Here is a 20,035-nt window from a genome sequence, read left to right as displayed (position 1 = left end):
CAGCACGGCACTGAGCAATAACCTAATGTACAAGTTTGCTTACTTGTGCGTGTACTTGTCTCTTCTCTGTATTTATGAACTGCAACTTACAGCATGCTTCAGCCTCTGTCGTGGCATGCCTCAGCCTGCATGCTATAGTACATCATACGAGTCCTGCAACCAAGCTAACATATCGAGCTACAATTAAAGCTCTCAGGTGTCTTTACCACACACTACGCCACTTAATTTGGCGAATGGTGGCAGCAGTGCTCTAAAATTAGTAAGGGCACACCACTAGCCCTCAGGAACATAAGCACACTTTTGCTTTATGCTATGACTCTGCTTAAAACAACTACAGTTTTATTCAACTGATGGTCATGAATGTAGTAGCAGACCGACACCCAGGCACAAAGCATGTTATATTGCTTTCTACTTAGATCACTTAGTTTAATTTAGTGCCTGCAAGCACTATCAAAGTGAACATGCTGCTGCTTCTCCTTTGAAATGGTGTGCTGTTATCGCCTTCATCGCTGGTAGCAGAACTGGGATGGGTAACTTCAGCTACACAAATATTTCCAACTCTTGGAAATAAGCCGATTGCATGTTTACTGGTTGCAACCGCAATTTAAAAACGTGCCGATACTGCTTCAAGCGACGGCTATGGCTAAAGTGCACCATCCGTCCACTTATTAATTTGATAGCTAAAAAGCCTCTCGACAATTTGTTTATCGACCTTACCGCCGTGCGGCACACACATGTGGTGCCAACAGCTAGGGAAGGAAAAAAAGGAGGAGAGTGCCTTGGAAAATCACAAAGTGGAGGTGAACAGAGGCAGAGAGTATGGTGCAATGCCTTTTACCGTTGGGACATTAGATGGCTATGCCAAATGCATTGCCATATAGTCAGCACTCCTGTCTACTTCTCCTGTCAGCACTCCTGTGCCTCTGATTTCATAGAATGCTCATCGCTGGATCCTAATGCAATTAAAGTGATTTTGCTGCTTAAAATTGTTTGCTCACATCCAGCTATGAACATTGTGCAATATCAGAGAATTGCAGTGCTCTAAAAGCACACTTGTGAAACACTGATAAGCCGAGTGATCAATTTATCAGCTATGCCAAAGGAATAAAGTGACAAACTTGCGCTCTTCAGTTTATTTCACAATCTGATGGTGGCCTGTCGCATAAACGGATCACCCGATGGCAACTACACTACCCTCCCCCTTTCATACCACAGTTTAATGTCAGCCTTAAACTACTTCTCTTTGTCCTAAATGTGTGCACTAGATTCGCATAACTACAGTAAATTTGATGGCAGCAGCACTTGCAACACTTCGCATGCGGCTGAAAATTGTGACTAGTTAAACGTCGATATAATAAAGTCGGTAAAATCGCCAATTCGCGTCTTAAGATCTAAATTTTCTTACATTGAAGTTCAATCTTTCATGCAAATAAGTACGGTCACCGATGGACTTTTCTTACATGGAAGTGTCCTCAAAATTTTTCAAATAATGGGCAACCAGAAAAAGCAAAACTGAATGAGAAAAAAATATCATTGTGTTGAATTTGAGAGTAGGCGACGAAAGATACGGTTTCATGCCGCGTCGATGATATGTCTCTACATCAGCGGTACAAAGTGAAGCCAGCCACGCTTTTGTACCCACTTTGCCCCTGCAACTGATAAGGTTGTACGCAGTCAAAAATCAAAATTAAAATCCTGGGGCTTTACGTGCTAGAACCATGATTTGATTATGAGGCACATCGCAGTGAGGGACTCCGGATTAACTATGACCACCTGGGGTTCTTTAACGTGCACCCAATGCATGGTACATGGGCGCTTTTGCATTCCACCCCAATAAAAATGCAGCAATGCTGAGATTCAATCCCGCACCCTCGGGCTAATAGCAGAACTCCATAGCCGTAGTGCCACTACCGCGAGTTTGCCCTCAGCTGGACAATGCTATCGTGAAACGTGCCGGCAGCGGGGAGCGAATGCTTCGTCTGCTTCTCGCTTCAACGCGGCGCCAAAACACGAGGTTGTGCAACCTCCAACATTAAACGTGCAGGAAGACAGCGCACGAAGCCTTGCCTTCTCAGCTCGCCCAGTCTTTGCACACGCAGCAGATTACCTTTCAACCCGGGCATACAGGCTGCATGTGTGCTCAGCAAACAGACATGCATAGCCACAGCCACACTATAAAAGGAGCCGTGCGCTAACCTGCATTCCACTCGCTTTACTCTCCCACCCATTTGCGCGCACTTGATTGCGGTTACCCCCAACTCGCTCCCCGTGACGCTCATTTGCACAAGATTATGAAAGGTGCGCACCCTCTCAGGCAGCTAAGTCCTACTTATCCAACATGAGCCACATACTAAAAAGGAATCAGAGTGGGGTGCTCAAAACTGCTAACAAAAATATGAGGGTGCATTGATGCTACCAGTTAGAAGCTCTGCACTGCACAAAGAAACATGCAAGCTTTACAATAGTCTGGCCTGGCTGCACTGTGCAGCTTTTACATACATTAACATCAAAGATGGCTGCCATTGTCAACAGCTTAGGACCTAGCCAACGGCCCTCGCTGAAGAGAAGCTGCTCCATTCCCTCGCAGTCCCACTGCCGTGTTGACATGGAGCTATCCAATGTCTGCTGGTAGTACACAAAGTAAGCCTGCTTGGGAGCAGACTTTGCAGGCTTCATCCATTCAAAATACCTGCGAGACAGCATTGATGAAACCAAAGATATTTCCTTTCTTTTGCTGAATAGACTCAGAATAAGTCAACAAGTGCAGACTAAGTTATTGCCAGCCTTATCAACATAAGCTAAAATAAGCTGCAATGCATCTCTCCATTTATGGGTGCACCAGTTAGTGACAATACATGGCAATATTTGGACTGGGAAGCTGAACAATGGGGCTACAGCACATTCAGCAGCTTGCTGGAGAATCTGGAGAAACATCACACTGTCCTGTCAAATAATCCCATGCAAGGTCCCTTTTTATGCATGTTACTTCCTGTCGTGCAAAAAAAAGAAGGCAACACTCGATCATCATCATCAGGCTATTTAACTCCACTGCAGGACAAAGCTCTATGCATTACACATCCCACGAAACTCTGCTTCTTAACAAGTGTAGAGTGCTGGGAAAATTGGAATATGTTCGTAATGTAGAGTGCAAAAAAGACGCAAAGAATAGTAGGCAGGAGATTGCAGTTTTAAAAAAACAATTAAATTTAATGTGCACTCAATGCACAATACACAATTGGAATACAGCCACCACGGCTGGGATCAAACCCATGGTGTCAAGAGACGCTGCACTCGTGTCATCCCTACTTTTCTTTGCATCTTTTTTACGCTGTAGATGATGTCCAATTCTTAGGAGTATCAGCTTCACCCAATTCTTCCTTAATCAACCATCATCCATCATCAGCCATCATCCTGTCTCAATGTTACGTCAATAATCTTCCCTTCTATCACTCATTGCACATTCTTGAAGGGGCCATGGCACGGTCGTCCAACTATTCTAAGTTTATCATTTCACTGTAGTAGAGGGCTCAATACACACAAAAGAACTGGGCTCTCAGCACACATTTTAACTCGGTAATTTCAATGTTGAAATCGCTGCCTCTAAGCACTGACAGCGACCACCATTTTTGGATCGACTGTGTGACGGGAAATGAGGGGCCCCTGCCGAGTCATCTGCTCCAAAAAAACTCCAGACCACATTGGACATTTTCGGATACATTGGCACAACAAGAATGCCGCTGTTGAATCGTGCATACAACTCCCTCACTCATGCAATAAAAAGCAGTAGCAGACCACTGAGACGCACATGCAAAAATGAAATAATACATGGCAACCATGACACATTTCCAACTTTTGCCAATTGCTTTCGGTGCTTGCAGTACACAAAAGCATGGGCTTCGACATTGACTTCCATTACTCCGAGGGAGTCGTTTCTGGTAGTGAGATTCCCTTTCTTCACCAATTAATGCTGTCAGACTGTTGTATGTTTCAAATGCAATGTAAAAATATTCAAATACAGATTTTCTACCAACCAAGTGCACTCAAATTTTGCCAGCTTGCTGTGGGGATGTGTACAGTTTAACATGCAATGCATAATTCGAGCTCAAAAGTTTGGTGTCATGGTCCCTTCAAATGCTTCCTTTCAAGTCTTTCGAGTTCCTTTGTTATCATCTGTTTTGTCCCAATAGGTTAGCATTATAATTGGCAGAAAGAATTACGTACATTTTAGGGATATCAGCAATAAGCTCAGTAATGCCCCGTAAGAGTGCTTTGGTACAAGTTCTATTTAGCTAAAAAATTGTGCAGAAACCACCGACTATGATTGTTAATGCAAGCTAATAGCCAAACAATTCTACAAAACTATTCACTTCATTAAGGGAATGATGTGCTTGAAGGCCTATATATTGAGCAGTGAGGACATTGAGGTAGTTTTTGCTGTTTCATTGCACATTTCTGTAGAAAACATAACCGTTAACTACTACATCTGTGGTGGCGCTGGGGCGCTCTGCTACAGCTGCAATAGGAGAAGAGGACAGTGGGAGAAGTGGGCAATCCTTTCCACACACAAGAACAAAGCTCGCTATTTGATATTACAAAATGGTTTTGAAACAGACCCTTCAGCAATGACGATGCAACGACGCCCTGCTGCTATTGCTGGTTTATAGCTATTTCGGCTTGTAGCACTTTCGATGCGGCAGTTAATCGTGCTAACGCTGAAGTCCTGTGGATCACCTGGGTACCAAGTTGGGATCAGGCCCCACCGCATGGCTGTCAGGACACGCTCCGAGGGCATGTCTGCCCTCAGCTGGTGGTTATCAACCAACACAGGACTGGAAAAGCAATGAAAAGTCTTCAGTCAGGCTCAGCAAGCTGCACTTGCTTCCTTTTGCAATGGAAACAAGAAAATGGTGAGCCAAGACAATGAATAACTTGTAGGACATCTTTTGACATATTCACTTAACAACCTACTCGGAAGGAATGTTCAGCAGTTTGCAACGGGGGGGGGGGGGGGGGGGGGGGGGGGGGGAGGAAATGTAGAAAGCCACTGACAGGGAAGCCCTTTACCTCTCGTAGACAAGCAAGGCACGTCTACACATTTTGCACACCGACTACCATGGACAGGCTGGGTCAGTCTACGGTAAAAAGCACCAACTCATCTCACCAGAGACCATCCTAATGCATCCATGCAGCTAGTTCCATTTTTTTGGTCACAAATACGACTGCGAAAGATTTGAAATCTTGGCGGAAGTATTTTTGAAGTTGGCAACACAAAAAATGGTGGCCCCGGCAGGTGGCACCACAGTGCCTAGAATATATTGGCTAGTGTGCCGAGCAAGAGCGCCAAGGTGACACCTGATGCGATGACAAGCGATAGCTGTACACAATAGTTGCAGACCCGGCCGTTGGCCTCGTGGGACTAAGTTGCTGTGTTGCATCACAGACGCCAGCCTCTGGCTGCATGTTCTCACTGATGGCCTGCCCACAAAACTGCCTTCAGGCTCTGATACGAGCTGCATTTCAGTGTGAAAAGGTTCATCATCATCATCATCAGCCTGGTTACGCCCACTGCAGGGCAAAGGCCTCTCCCATACTTCTCAACAACCCTGGTCATGTACTAATTGTGGCCATGTCGTCCCTGCAAACTTCTTAATCTCATCCGCCCACCTAACTTTCTGCCGCCCCCTGCTAAGCTTCCCTTCCCTTGGAATCCAGTCCGTAACCATTAATGACCATCGGTTATCTTCCCTCCTCATTACATGTCCTGCCCATGCCCATTTCTTTTTCTTGATTTCAACTAAGATGTCATTAACTTGTGTTTGTTCCCTCACCCAATTTGCTCTTTTCTTATCCCTTAATGTTACACCCATCATTCTTCTTTCCATAGCTCGTTGTGTCATCCCCAATTTGAGTAGAACCCTCTTCGTAAGCCTCCAGGTTTCTGCCCCGTAGGTGAGTACTGGTAAGACACAGGTGTTATACACTTTTCTCTTGAGGGATAATGGCAACCTGCTGTCCATGATCTGAGAATGCCTGCCAAACGCACCCCAGCCCATTCTTATTCTTCTGATTATTTCCGTCTCATCATCCGGATCCGTAGACACTACCTGCCCTAAGTAGATGTATTCCCCTACCACTTCCAGTGCCTCGCTACCTATTGTAAATTGCTGTTCTCTTCCGAGACTGTTAAACATTACTTTAGTTTTCTGCAGATTAATTTTTAGACCCACTCTTCTGCTTTGCCTCTCCAGGTCAGTGAGCATGCATTGCAATTGGTCCCCTGAATTACTAAGCAAGGCAATATCATCAGCGAATCGCAAGTTACTAAGGTATTCTCCATTAACTTTTATCCCCAGTTCTTCCCAATCCAGGTCTCTGAATACCTCCTGTAAACACACTGTGAATAGCATTGGAGAGATCGTATCTCCCGGCCTGACACCTTTCTTTATTGGGATTTTGTTGCTTTCTTTATGGAGGACTACGGCGGCTGTGGAGCCGCTATAGATATCTTTCAGTATTTTTACATACGGCTCGTCTACACCCTGATTCCGTAATGTCTCCATGACTGCTGAGGTTTCGACAGAATCAAACGCTTTCTCGTAACCAATGAAAGCTATATATAAGGGTTGGTTATATTCTGCACATTTCTCTATCACCTGATTGATAGTGTTAATATGGTCTATTGTTGAGCACCCTTTACGGAATCCTGCCTGGTCCTTTGCTTGACAGAAGTCTAAGGTGTTCCTGATTCTATTTGCGATTACCTCAGTAAATAGTTTGTAGGCAACTGACAGTAAGCTGATCGGTCTATAATTTTCCAAGTCTTTGGCGTCCCCTTTCTTATGGATTAGGATTATGTTAGCGTTCTTCCAAGATTCCGGTACGCTCGAGGTCATGAGGCATTGCGTATACAGGGTGGCCAGTTTCTCTAGAACAATCTGCCCACCATCCTTCAACAAATCTGCTGTTACCTGATCCTCCCCAGCTGCCTTCCCCCTTTTCATATCTCCCAAGGCTCTCTTTACGTCTTCCGGCGTTACATGTGGGATTTCGAATTCCTCTAGACTATTTTCTCTTCCATTATCGTCGTGGGTGCCACTGGTACTGTATGAATCTCTATAGAACTCCTCAGCCACTTGAATTATCTCATCCATATTAGTAATGATATTGCCGGCTTTGTCTCTTAACGCATACATCTGATTCTTGCCAATTCCTAGTTTCTTCTTCACTGCTTTTAGGCTTCCTCCGTTCCTGAGAGCATGTTCAATTCTATCCATATTATACTTCCTTATGTCAGCTGTCTTATGCTTGTTTATTAACTTTGAAAGTTCTGCCAGTTCTATTCTAGCTGTAGGGTTAGAGGCTTTCATAAATTGGCGTTTCTTGATCAGATCTTTCATCTCCTGCAATAGTTTACTGGTATCCTGCCTAACGGAGTTACCACCGGCTTCTATTGCACACTCCTTAATGATGCCCACAAGATTGTCGTTCATTGCTTCAACACTAAGGTCCTCTTCCTGAGTTAAAGCCGAATACCTGTTCTGTAGCTTGATCTGGAATTCCTCTATTTTCCCTCTTACCGCTAACTCATTGATCGGCTTCTTATGTACCAGTTTCTTCCGTTCCCTCCTCAGGTCTAGGCTAATTCGAGTTCTTAATATCCTGTGGTCACTGCAGCGCACCTTGCCGAGCACGTCCACATCTTGTATGATGCCAGGGTTAGCGCAGAGTATGAAGTCTATTTCATTTCTAGTCTCGCCGTTCGGGCTCCTCCCCGTCCACTTTCGGCTATCCCGCTTGCGGAAGAAAGTATTCATTATCCGCATATTATTCTGTTCCGCAAACTCTACTAATAACTCTCCCCTGCTATTCCTAGTGCCTATGCCATAATCCCCCACTGCCTTGTCTCCAGGCTGCTTCTTGCCTACCTTGGCATTAAAGTCGCTCATTAGTATAGTGTATTTTGTTTTCACTCTACCCATCGCCGATTCCACGTCTTCATAGAAGCTTTCGACGTCTTGGTCATCATGACTGGATGTAGGGGCGTAGACCTGTACAACCTTCATTTTGTACCTCTTATTAAGTTTCACGACAAGACCTGCCACCCTCTCGTTAATGCTATAGAATTCCTGTATGTTACCAGCTATATTCTTATTAATGAGGAATCCGACTCCTAGTTCTCGTCTCTCTGCTAAGCCCCGGTAGCACAGGACGTGCCCGCTTTGTAGCACTGTATATGCTTCTTTTGGCCTCCTAACTTCACTGAGCCCTATTATATCCCATTAACTGCCCTCTAATTCCTCCAATGGCACTGCTAGACTCGCCTCACTAGATAACGTTCTAACGTTAAACGTTGCCAGGTTCATATTCCAATGGCGGCCGGTCCGGAGTGAACGACAGGTCATACCAGATGCACAAACAGAGTATGCATCTGAAAAACATGCTTGTGAAGTTTGAAAATGATTGAGAGAAGCTCAAGCAATTATCAGAGAGGTCATACACCAAGGAAGCATACACAATAACTTTCAGATATGCCCCCTTGATGCCATAAGGTTGCAAACGGGTGGATGTGTCCGTAAAGCTGCAAGAAAGAACATTAGTAAAAGTGGCAATGTAGGCTCCTTTCTGAGTATCTAGACGCTTGTAATATTTCACTAATTTTGCACAGCTGTTCATGAGAGCACCACCTAACAGCTGGAATGGTTTATTTACCATCCACACAAACCTCAAAGTATTGCATGGCCATTCAATTTTGATTCTGTTCAAAACAGAGAAACACATCTATACAAGGAACATCATTTTATTGGTACATATATTCATATATAGAATTTCCTGGTTTGCTGGGACACTACACGAAAATAAAATGCCAGACAACCCATAAAAACTAATCCTTGTGCAGCATTACATGGGAGGACAGTGCAGTTACTGAGTTCACTCACATGTCTTTTCCTATCTCTCTTCATTAAGGCTTTTGACAAAAAACAAATGTCAGCAGAACATTGTTGCTGCCAAGGTGTCTTTCTCACACTCAGGACACCCATGCATTGGAAATTTCAGAACTTCAGACACCCTTGCAATTCAAAGAAGCTCTCCTCTTGCAAATTACCCTCGCTAAACAGATGCAGCAGATGCATGCTCCAATACATTTACTATTTCTTGTGTTGCATGTATTATTTAATAACATGAGACATCAATATTTGTGTATGACAAGGAAAAAGGCAGCATGTCCTGGTGATGGTGGAGTAAAAGGTATTTGTGAGCAACCCAGCAAAATCAACAAACTTAAAACTGCTTATAATAACAGGAAAGACAACATCGAAGACTTCAAGGTGCACCTGAGCATGTTCAGAATGGCCAGAGAGCACTGGCACTCTCATTTCCCAGTGACACCAAAAGTGCATTATTCCACCATTTTTTGCACAAACTTTTATACTTTTGCAAATATGAACTTAAGCACATTCACATACCAGTAGCTTTTAGGTGGCACGTTGTAGGATGGCTCATAAGTGCCTCCCTGGTTGAGATCTCGCCACTCAGGACACTTGTAAGCGCCAGTCCGATCCTTGTACTGGCAAGCAAAACTCAAGCACTGCTTCGATAGTGCACTGAAATAATGTAAAAGCAATGCATTAAATCCTAGCAGCTATAGCAGCATTGCGTGCTGCACTTTTAGAAATTATAAAAGGAACGGCTATTTGTTGTAAGCCACAGCACATAATCTGCAAGTTAATTTTTTGGTACTCTGAGCAGTAAAGCACAAACACGCAATGCACACATTTTCACCACTCAAAAGTGCATGCCTGTCAGCCAAGTTCCAGTCCTGAGAAACTGGGATATCGTTACCAGAGAAGCAAAAATGAAGGGTAGTCACTCTTTTTCTGGAAGGTGGCTCTGATGTTTTTTTTTTTTAGCGAACCTCAACACAACCTTGTGAAGTGAGAATGTTTAATCTCCCTGTACATAAAATGCACTAAAACCCTGTCTGTAAGAAACCACTAAGAAGTGGTCAAAATTTTCACAACAAAAGCTTTATTGCTGCAGTTGTCACTCCAAACACTTAGAGTGACTCCTGCCAATGAAATCGCCTTAAACACCCACATAACTGTTCATTAGCCATAAATTTTTTTGATTACAAAAATGTAGAAGCATCAGTTACAGCTGCAAAACAGACCTCACTTTTCATACTTTTGTCACCCAGTTCAGTCCAAAAGAAGCTGCAACAGCGCAAATAAAAAAAATGGTCTCCAATCTATGCTGCGAGGGTAGTCGGAAGCGAAGGTGCATACAACTAGAATGATTACCAATTGCGACATAGGTTGATATTATTCATGTGGCGACATTTACATGCACTTTATCTAATTATTAGCCTAAGACCCTCCAACGGCCTGCGACTTGGCTACTATGTGCACCTACAAAGAGTTGGACCCAGAGAGAAAAGAAATTTGCCACGGCTCATATGGATGCTGCTCTTCAGGAGTCCTCACTTATGTGGCCTTCTACCACAACACAAATCAGTTGCTAGGCAGGTTCTTCTTTCACGTACAGAAGTATAGTTACGCAAGTCCCTGCTTTTGAGTTCGTTCTTTATTGAAGCATATGCTGTTCTGTATGTTGTATGCACAATTCCAAAGAATGTATGCACTGTTCACTTTGCCGAATACTTGTAGCCGCTGCCTTACAGAGGTATGAGCCATTGCATTTGGTAGTATGAGCTATAGATGATGATAGTTTTTTGTTGACGTTACGCCAATAAGAAATCCCAGGATCCTAGCCATAGACAGCTTTGCTGTCAACCGGTTGAGTCTTAAGAAATGCGAAATTGCCACGATTCCACCGCAGATACAGGTGGTACACCAGTAGCTTACACGTATAGCTAGCTTGATGATCGCTTCAATAAGGCATGTAATTTAGGTAAGGAGGTTTAATCAGGCCATCATTGTTCACTAAAACTAATTTTTCTGGTTTTGCAGTTCACTATATATCAGGTTTGATTTCTCACCCACTGGAATCGCAAGAATTCAATTGGGAATGCTGCTGTTCTATATTATAAATTAATTTAAAAAATCACTACTTCTGTAGTTACTAACCATACAGTTACTACTGTAACATGTTCTCTCAATCATGACTACAAGACCTATGGTGCTTGTTTCTTCCTTGAATGTCATATGTACACACAATAAATGTAACCCAACCTAGACTGCATATATATATTTTTGATCTTTCAAGAGATGATGTGTCACAAACAGCCTTAAGAGTAATTGAGGCTGATATCTAAACATTGAGAGCAAGTAAGGTAATACTTGCAGCACACAACAACCTGGAAGTCTAGTGATGACACAGGCCTGCAAGCCCCTAACCTCATTATGTGCGTATTCATAGCTTTGCCCTCAGGATAGTCACAGCATCACTTGTAAAAATAGCAAAGCACCTAGCCAACCAACATGATCGTGCAGTGAAAAGCTTCTGGGCTCAGAAACAAAGAAAAAGCGAAGGTTGTAAAAAGGAAAAAAGCAAGTGCTGAGAGGCAGGCTGCAAGTTTGTGACCCTTTCCCTATCACTTCAAAGGGCAACATGGATTGGATCAACATCAAACTAGGAAACACTCCTTGGCAAGCACTCGCACTTCACAAGTTGTATTGAGTGGTATAGACATATATACTGCTGCAGTTCTCAACACCGTAGAAAGCTAGTGCAAGTAGCCAAACATGCACATTAAGCGCCAGAAGCGATAATCTGACACGTTGAATGCTTCTGCGCAAATGCAAACTAAATGAAACAATACTGCCAGCTGGTTATCTCATTTTCTTTTCCAGCAGTTGTTGAGCAAACCACATAATCCAGTCTCCAGAGATAAAGCAACGTAGTAGTTCCAAGACTTACAGCATGACCATCATTTGGAACCGTTGAAAAAGTTTGGACATCCGTGCGGAAATAACTCGGCGATCCAGAACTCGCAACGACCACATGACATGTTTTTAAGCTCACTCTATGTGCCAAAGAGCGTTTATATGGAGAGGCACGTCAGATCGCTTACTAAGCATGTGTCTACAAAAGCTCTATGCTGTTAAATGAGCTTGATTTTCATTATTAGGGTGTCTGAAAAGCTCAAGGTGCCAGCAGCTCAATAACTTTCATTTCAAATTAAAGCAGCACTGCTGGCCACAGCAAACAATTCGCCAATACTTCTGCTTCTAGATGCCCGAATAAAAAAAGTTGAGCTGAGACGCGGCATGCTCCGCTAAATTGTGCGCTTGCGCCGCAGCACTTTCCGAGCAGCGTTATAAAGCATCACCTTTAACACTCCTAAAAAAAATGCGCGGACAATACACAGTTCCAAGGCAGAATTATCGTCTGGAACGCGCGAACGCGTTCGTCCCGCCACTTTGTACATTGGCGCCGCATAGCTCAGTGTAGAAGTTATAAAACACGATATTTAACAGACATCAACAAATACACGAACAATTCCCAGCCAATATCCTGATATAGCGACTTTTATATTAATTTTTTTCAAGCGTCGATTGTGCTTATCGTTCGGTCTACCTTCGGGCAGAAGTGACGAGCCAACAGTTCACATTGAACCGCTAGATATTAAAATTGAAATCTAAGTTTAAACGCTGCGGCACTACACTGCTTTCAAGAAACAGGGTACAATTTTAGTAATATAATTGTACGAAAGCCTGCAGTGCAAGATATGTGCGTTTTCGCGCGCGAAACGCAACCGACAACCAACGCAGCATTTGATTGTCCACCCGTTGCTCGGACGCAAGATTAAACAGTAGACTATTAGGTACTGCATTCAATGCGTTCCAACGCAGAAAGTTATACATACCACGCTGTCCTCCCACACATTGCCGCTTGACTGCTCAGAGCTCAGACTTTTTAAAAAATCGCGCGAAGGCACACTGACCACTTGCACTGACTGCAGCTGGCTCGGCTGACTGCTCTCCGCCGACGCGCCGGTGCTCGTTCTTGCATGGAAAGGAAAGTTGGATCACGTGACATTGCTTCCCTGCCTTCGATTGCTCTACGTTGGATAGTACTTTAGAAAAGAAAAAAAAGTTGCTCGGGGCCTTTGAGATGCTCTTAATGCGTCCATCGCTTAGACATGCTGCATATTTCGCTTAGCGTGTTCTAAAGCAGCGCGCACCGCTGCATTTTCTTGCTGAAATTTTGCAGAAGGATCGCATTTTGAGTCCACGTCGTTCAGTGTAACACTTACCACAGTTAATTGACTGGTTTTAAAATGTGCAAAATTCCGTTCGCTTATGGGGATGCGAGCTGCTGCCGCGACGGCGCAACCATGAACATGTGTCACCGCCTGCTGCCAGCTACAGAAAGCAGCCGGTCAGGGAGGGTTGCCGCGTGTTGCCCGCTCGGCAGCCCTCCCTGAAACGCTAAGGAAGCACTGCAGTAGCTGCGGTGTAAACATTCAATGTTCAGGCTTGTTTAGCATCGCAGCTCTACTTAGCATATGACCCTGTAGGAAGGAATTCTTGTTTTACATGTCACTGCAAAAGCACAAGAAAGGCAACGACCACTATGAAATTTGACTCTGGTCAGTGTCTCCTTGTGCCAAGTGAATTCCCAATCAGATGAGTAATTGTCTCGAGTTCATGCCACTCTTATATTGCACAAATACTAAATTGATAATCATTTTAAGTAATTAGTGCAGTGCAACAAAATGCTTTTGTCAATACATAACATGGGCACCGAAATAGTTATCCCAATGTTCACAAAGAAAAGTATTTGTGCTCTATATATTGTTCTCCCACTTTCCTTTTAAACTGAAAGACAACAGTTTTTGCCCAAGCTTGTGAAAGAATAAGCATTACTACTAATCAAATGGCATCAGCACTCACCAACTTGAATGTGTACCAAAGTTGGTAATGAAACATTATTGGACGTTTTCATACAGAGTCTGACGTCTGCCGCTACAAATGTGTGGCAGAAAAAGCTAGCAACTTTTCATTATGCCCCATTATTTTTAAGAATTTAGGATACAGCTCAAACAAGCATTGCAGTTCAGCCTAAACACACACTGAGGGCACATAATACATTAATTGCGGTACACTCATTTTGTTCAGCCATTCTCAACGTTCAAGCACCATGCCTGTATATTGTTCTACGTTTTCAGAGTCTGGAAGGACCGTTGTTTTGTGACACTAGTGGATCAGTATTAGCATGCTATACCAGGCATGCTGGCTGTCGCAGCACACTTAATAAACATGTCTGTCTGAAATAGATCGCTACAAATGTACGATTCTGTTTTACTTGTCCCACAGGCCACGAGTAGATAGCACTGCATGTGCATCTTATGTGCTGGTAGATTTGCACTGGTATGAAAATGCATGAATCCATATGCAAAAGCCACATATGCCATTTCTTCAACCGAATACAGCCGATAGATACCACTACTGCCTCAGGTAAACAGTACTGTAAACAGTTGTATGCAGTCCTAATGACAGCAGAACTGAGTGCAAGTGTGTGGAGAGTGCATATTAAGCAAGTTAAACAGCATGCAGAAAGGCTGTTTCCTGCCTCTACATGGACACAACCTTCCATAATGGCTCATAGATGCTTGAGGGTGCTGCAAAAAAATGCAGTTTATTTCATAAATACAAGTGTAATTCTGTATGGTTGCCATGAATATGACTAATAGAGTGGATCCTTAGTAAATGCAACTTCTTTACAGAGAAATTAGAAAGCTTAAGTATCAATGCAACAAAAATAAAATTGTCTTAGTTAAAATGGTAATTAAAATGTTTATATAATGGGTACAGGGACCAATTAGCTTTTTTTTTGAGAGTGCCACTGAATGTGGTGCACTTGATTTTCAAATTAAGCAAACACTGCAGAGAAAGCACGGGCTAAGACTTGGAATTGTAAGCTTAAAAGACAGCAAAGGTGCATTCACAGTGCTCCCTTGAATACATTCTTCCAGTGGTGATGACGGTTCAGTTTTTATGGCAAAAGGGCCAGTTCTGGCCAGAGTGCCAAACACATGATGCAATGAGTTAACAATGGTTCATGAAGTCAAGGATGTAGCATGGCTGTAAAGGGGCCTAAAATCAGTCACTGTGTAAGTGCATAAAATATATATGCTAAAAATATGACAATGCCAAGTGAGGTATGCTATCACCATAAAATATGTTGCAAAGTGATCATAAGATAAAAATATGACAGTATGCAAGTAGCACTAATGCCTTACCCAGGTCCTTGAGTGCAAGAACCAGGAAGCACGTGCTCTAAATACTACTTTCGCAGCACCAGTGTCTGATAAGAGGCTGTGGTACAGATGACGTGGGTGTATAACATGTAGTACATCAACATCGTTTAAAAAAAACTAAGGTTAATTTACTGTCAAAGAGCAGGTCATTGCCTAGGAACATTGTTAGATGTAATGAAACTTGTTGACTGTGTGGTAAAAGAAAGTGTTTTTTTTTTCTGTGAGCTTCTAATTCACGACATTCCAGCAGCACATAAAGGACAGTCAATGTCTTGCCACATTTACCACAGATGTTTCATCACCAGTCAGCAAGTACTACTTTGGACATGCCCTGGAACAAAGACAATTCACAAAAGTTGTTCTTAAAGGTATGAAATTGAACAGTGATCAAGTTGGAAACTATAAAATATGGATTATTGACAACACATTTTATAAGTCACTACTGCAGTAACTCTATGAAACAGGCCTGCATGCTTATATTTAGCTCCATTATGACGTTAGGCCATGTGGCAACCCAAGTGAAAAAAGAAAGTATGAGTGTGTGCCATACGTGTGGCTGATTCTAAGTCGACTGATGAAGACCTCAGTTCATCGTATTTTTGATATGGTTGGCCAATTCCCTAACTGTGGTTTAATGACGTGCAGCTTATTAGATGTTTCAGTTTCCCATAAGCATTGTTGAATGCTCCTCAGCTTTTTCTGCAAGAAAGGTTTCAAGTTAATGGCAGGGACAGCTACAGAGGAGTTGGTGGCTTTTGTAGCCATTGTTGTGGCGGTTTCGTTTGCAAGCATATTGCCCTCAATACTTCTACGGCCAGGTACCCAGCATATTGTGATATGCTGCTTAGAGATATACATTGTACACAGAGGTGAGTAAAGATCACCAACTAAAGAATTATTTATCTTTAGTGAACGACATTATGGATCTTACAGCACTTAAGGAGTCAGTAGATATAATAACTTTTTGTATCTTTGTTTTCTTGATATGTTTGACAGCCAACAATACTGCATATGTATACACCTCAGCCGTGAAGATACTCGTTTCTAGATGCAGAATATCTGATTCGGAGAAGGATGAACCAAGTGCTGAGCAAGACACGCCAGCATGAGACTTAGATGCGTCAGTGGAAAAATCTTGGCATAAATATTTTGAATGAAGTTCAAGGAAATGCATTCGAATATGTGCCTCTGGAGTGTGTTTTTCAACATCTACAAATGATGTGTCGGATTCTATGTCCTGCCATTGCTACAGCAGCAACGGCTGCACAGGAGCAATCAGGCTCTGCTCAAGCAGTTGGACACCCATTTCTTCGTGAGGCTCCCCACACGCAAGGAGAAAAGCTGTCTCACTGCTGGTCAATAATGAAAGAGTGGCACTGTTCATGTTGTTTACGCTAGACTAAGAGGGATGCTCAAAGTTGGTATTTACTTTCAAAAAGTACATGAAGCTTGAATACGCCCGTTGCAGGTGGAGTGACCACTTGTTAGCCTCTACGCAGAGGCTTGCTGCAGGACTTGTCCTGACGGGGCCTAGCTGTGGCCAGGCAGATGCCTAGGTGGTGGACGGAATCCAGCACCTTCAGAGTGCTTAGTGTAGCAGACTGGTACTATGGCGCCGTAGACCAATCACGTATGTATGAGGCTCTTGTAGAGGTTTATGAGGCACTTCCTATCACTACCCTACTTAGTGTGCGACAGTATTTCAATAATGTTCATTATTCCTACGCGTTTGTTTTTAAGATACTGTATATGTGGGATGAAAGTTAGCTATGAGTCCAATATGATGCCTAGAAATTTGTCTTCTATGGTAAATGGCATGTGTTGTCTGTGTAGTTCTACATTGGGCTCTGCAAATAAGCTTCTCTTTCATGTGAAGAGGACACGGGAGCTTTTAAGAGGATTTAGCTTAAAGCCATTTTCTTCTGCCTATTACGCACTTTGTTCAAGCCAAGCTGAACATGTCACTCACAGATTGCGAGGTTCCAGGACATGAATCCTAATTGTATGTCATCTACATATACTGAATAAAACATACTTCGCAGTATACATGAGCACAAGGAATTAATTTTTACAATAAAAAGGGTACAGCTCAATACCCCACCTTGCAATACCCCAGTTTCTTGAATAAATGGCCTAGATTGCCCACTCTAACACGAAATGTATGCTGTGATAAGCAACTTCCAATTACTTTAAGCATGTTGTCTCAAATACACATTTCTTAGAGGTCTCGTAAAATCCCATATCGCCAAGTTGTGTCGTACGCCTTTTCCATATCGAAGAGCATGGAAAGAAAGAACTGCTTATGGATAAAGGCACACTCCCTCACCAGAACAGGAATTGGCCTCCCTGGTGCAGAATTCGGCCACCCCCTCCCAAATGGCTCACTCAATTACCCAGTGGCCCTCAGTCCCCAGCAGCTGCGGAGCACCTGACCAACGCGGCGGTCAGACCTGTAATGCAGCAGAGGGTGCTAATTAGTATCTCTGGGTTTGGACAAGCCGCCAATGAAAACTGACCCTTGCAACGTTTAACACCAGAACCCTCTCGAGTGAGGCTAGCTTAGCAGGACTCTTTGAGGAACTATCAGACATCGTTTGGGATATCATCGGCCTTAGTGAGATTAGAAGAACTGGTGAGGCTTATACATTGCTGATTAACGGACATGTCCCCTGCTATAGAGATCTTCTAGATATGGAGCAATACAGGGTAGGATTCCTAATCCATAAGGATATAGCGGGCAACATTGATGAATTCTACAGCATTAATGAGAGGGTAGCTGTAGTCGTAATCAAACTTAATAAGAGGTATAGATTAAAGGTAGTACAAGCCTACACTCCAACATCCAGTCACGATGATGAGGAAGTAGATCAGTTTTATGAAGATGTTGAATTAGCGATGAGAAAAGCACAAACTCAGCATACTGTTGTAATGGGCGACTTAAATGCAAAAGTGGGGAAAAAGCAGGCTGGTGAAGCAGGCTGGCTTCATACTCAAATTGACTTCATACTTTATGCTGATCCCAGCATAATGCAGGATGTAGAAGTGATAGGAAGGGTAAAGTGCAGTGATCATAGGTTAGTGAGGGCTAGGGTTCACCTCAATTTGAAGAGAGAAAGAGCAAAATTGGTCAAGAAGAAACAGGTCAAACTAGAGGCAGTAAGGGTAAAAGCAGACAAATTCAGGCTGGTACTTGCAAACAAGTATGCTTCCTTAGAATAGAGAGATGATGACATAGAGCTACTGAATGAAACTGTAACTAGGTTGGCTTCAGAGGCAGCAATTGAAGTAGGAAGCAAGGCACCAAGGCAAACAGTATGCAAGCTCTCCCACATAACAAAGGACCTAATAAAGAAACAACAAAAAGTGAAAGCGTCCAACTCAAGAGATAAGGTAGAACTCGCACAACTGTCAAAACTGATCAAGCCGAAAATAAGTTATATTCGAAATCATAACGTGAGAAAGACTGAAGAAGCCGTAAAAAATGGACGCAGCTTGAAATCAGTGAGAAATAAACGTGGCATAGGACAAACCAAGATGTATTCACTGAAAGATAAGTAGGGTAATATCATCAGCAATCTCGAAGATACAGTAAAAGCAGTGGAAGAATTCTATACTGACCTGTACAGTACCCAGAGGAGTTGGGATACCTCAGTTAAAAAAAGTAATGAAAAGGATACAGAAACTCCTCCTATAACTAGCAATGAGGTCAGAAGGGCCTTGCAAGACATGAAATGAGAAAGAGCGGCAGGAGGAGATGGAATAACAGTCGATTTAATCAAAGAAGGAGGAAACATAATGCTTGGAAAACTGGCGGCTCTTTATACGAAGTGTCTATTGACTGCAAGGGTCCCAGAAAATTGGAAGAATGCAAACATTATACTAATCCACAAAAAGGGAGATGTTAAAGAATTGAAAAATTATAGGCACATTAGCTTACTCCCAGTATTATATAAAATATTTACCAAAATAGTCTCCAATAGAATAAGGGGAACACTGGACTTCAGTCAACCAAGGGAACAGGCTGGCTTCAAGAAGGGATACTCTACAATGGATAACATCCATGTCATCAATCAGGTAATCGAGAAATGTGCTGAGTACAACCAGCCTCTCTATAGGGCTTTCATAGATTACGAAAAGGCATTTGATTCAGTAGAGATACCAGCTGTCATAGAGGCATTACGTAATCAAGGAGTACAGAACGCTTGCATAAATACCTTGGAAAATATCTACAGAGGTTCTACAGCTACCTTAATTCTACACAAGAAAAGCAGGATGATACCTATAAAGAACGGGGTCAGACAGGGAGACACAATCTCTCCAATGCTATTCACTGCATGCTTGGAAGAAGTATTCAAGCTATTAAACTGGGAAGGCTTAGGAGTAAAGATCGATGGCGAATATTTCAGCAACCTTCGGTTCGCCGATGAGATTGTTCTATTCAGAAACAATGCAGACAAGTTACAACAAATGATTGAGGACCTTAATACAGAGAGTGTAAGAGTGAAGTTGAAGATTAACATGCAAAAGACAAAGATAATGATAAATAGCCGAGCAAAAGAACAAGAGTTCAGGATCGCCAGTCAGCCTCTAGAGTCTGTGAAGGAGTACATTTAACTAGGTCAAGTAATCACAGGGAACCCTGATCATGAGATGGGAATTCACAGAAGCACAAAAATTGTTTGGATCGCATACGGCAAACATTGCCAGCTCCGCACTGGAAGCTTACCATTATCATTGAAAAGGAAGGTGTACAATCAGTGCATTTTACCAGTGCTGACATATGGGGCAGAGACTTGGAGACTGACAAAGAAA

General features: G+C 42.9%; 1 protein-coding gene and 1 long non-coding RNA gene across 6 annotated transcripts in view; one reads left to right on the top strand and one right to left on the bottom strand.

Moving 5' to 3' along the window:
- LOC126548070 (abasic site processing protein HMCES-like) overlaps positions 1–13,304 on the bottom strand; it is a 44,190-nt gene extending 30,886 nt beyond the window's left edge. The window contains exons 1-5 of one of the 2 annotated variants that reach the window (XM_055063379.2): positions 13,217–13,304; positions 12,827–12,965; positions 9,465–9,602; positions 4,614–4,829; positions 2,500–2,689 (exon numbers count right to left, since the gene is read on the bottom strand). In XM_055063379.2, the coding sequence (XP_054919354.1) occupies positions 2,500–2,689; positions 4,614–4,829; positions 9,465–9,602; positions 12,827–12,846 (564 nt within the window). In that variant the 5' untranslated portion in view covers positions 12,847–12,965; positions 13,217–13,304. Of the gene's footprint in view, positions 1–2,499; positions 2,690–4,613; positions 4,830–9,464; positions 9,603–11,877; positions 12,313–12,826; positions 12,966–13,216 lie in introns of those variants that run through there. The other variant, XM_055063378.2, reaches the window with a different exon arrangement.
- A 12-nt stretch (positions 13,305–13,316) lies between these two features.
- LOC140214041 (uncharacterized) overlaps positions 13,317–20,035 on the top strand; it is a 69,141-nt gene continuing 62,422 nt past the window's right edge. Inside the window, exons 1-3 of one of the 4 annotated variants that reach the window (XR_011890960.1) lie at positions 13,324–13,552; positions 15,514–15,591; positions 16,692–16,853. This is a non-coding gene — a long non-coding RNA (uncharacterized lncRNA). Of the gene's footprint in view, positions 13,553–15,513; positions 15,592–16,691; positions 16,854–20,035 lie in introns of all 4 variants that reach the window. The other 3 variants (XR_011890958.1, XR_011890959.1, XR_011890956.1) reach the window with 3 other exon arrangements.

Source organism: Dermacentor andersoni, chromosome 1 (assembly GCF_023375885.2).
Source record: "Dermacentor andersoni chromosome 1, qqDerAnde1_hic_scaffold, whole genome shotgun sequence".
In the NCBI taxonomy this organism is placed as follows: Eukaryota; Metazoa; Arthropoda; class Arachnida; order Ixodida; family Ixodidae; genus Dermacentor; species Dermacentor andersoni.
Note: the sequence above shows the minus strand (reverse complement) of the source record. Positions and strands in the feature narration are given on the sequence as shown.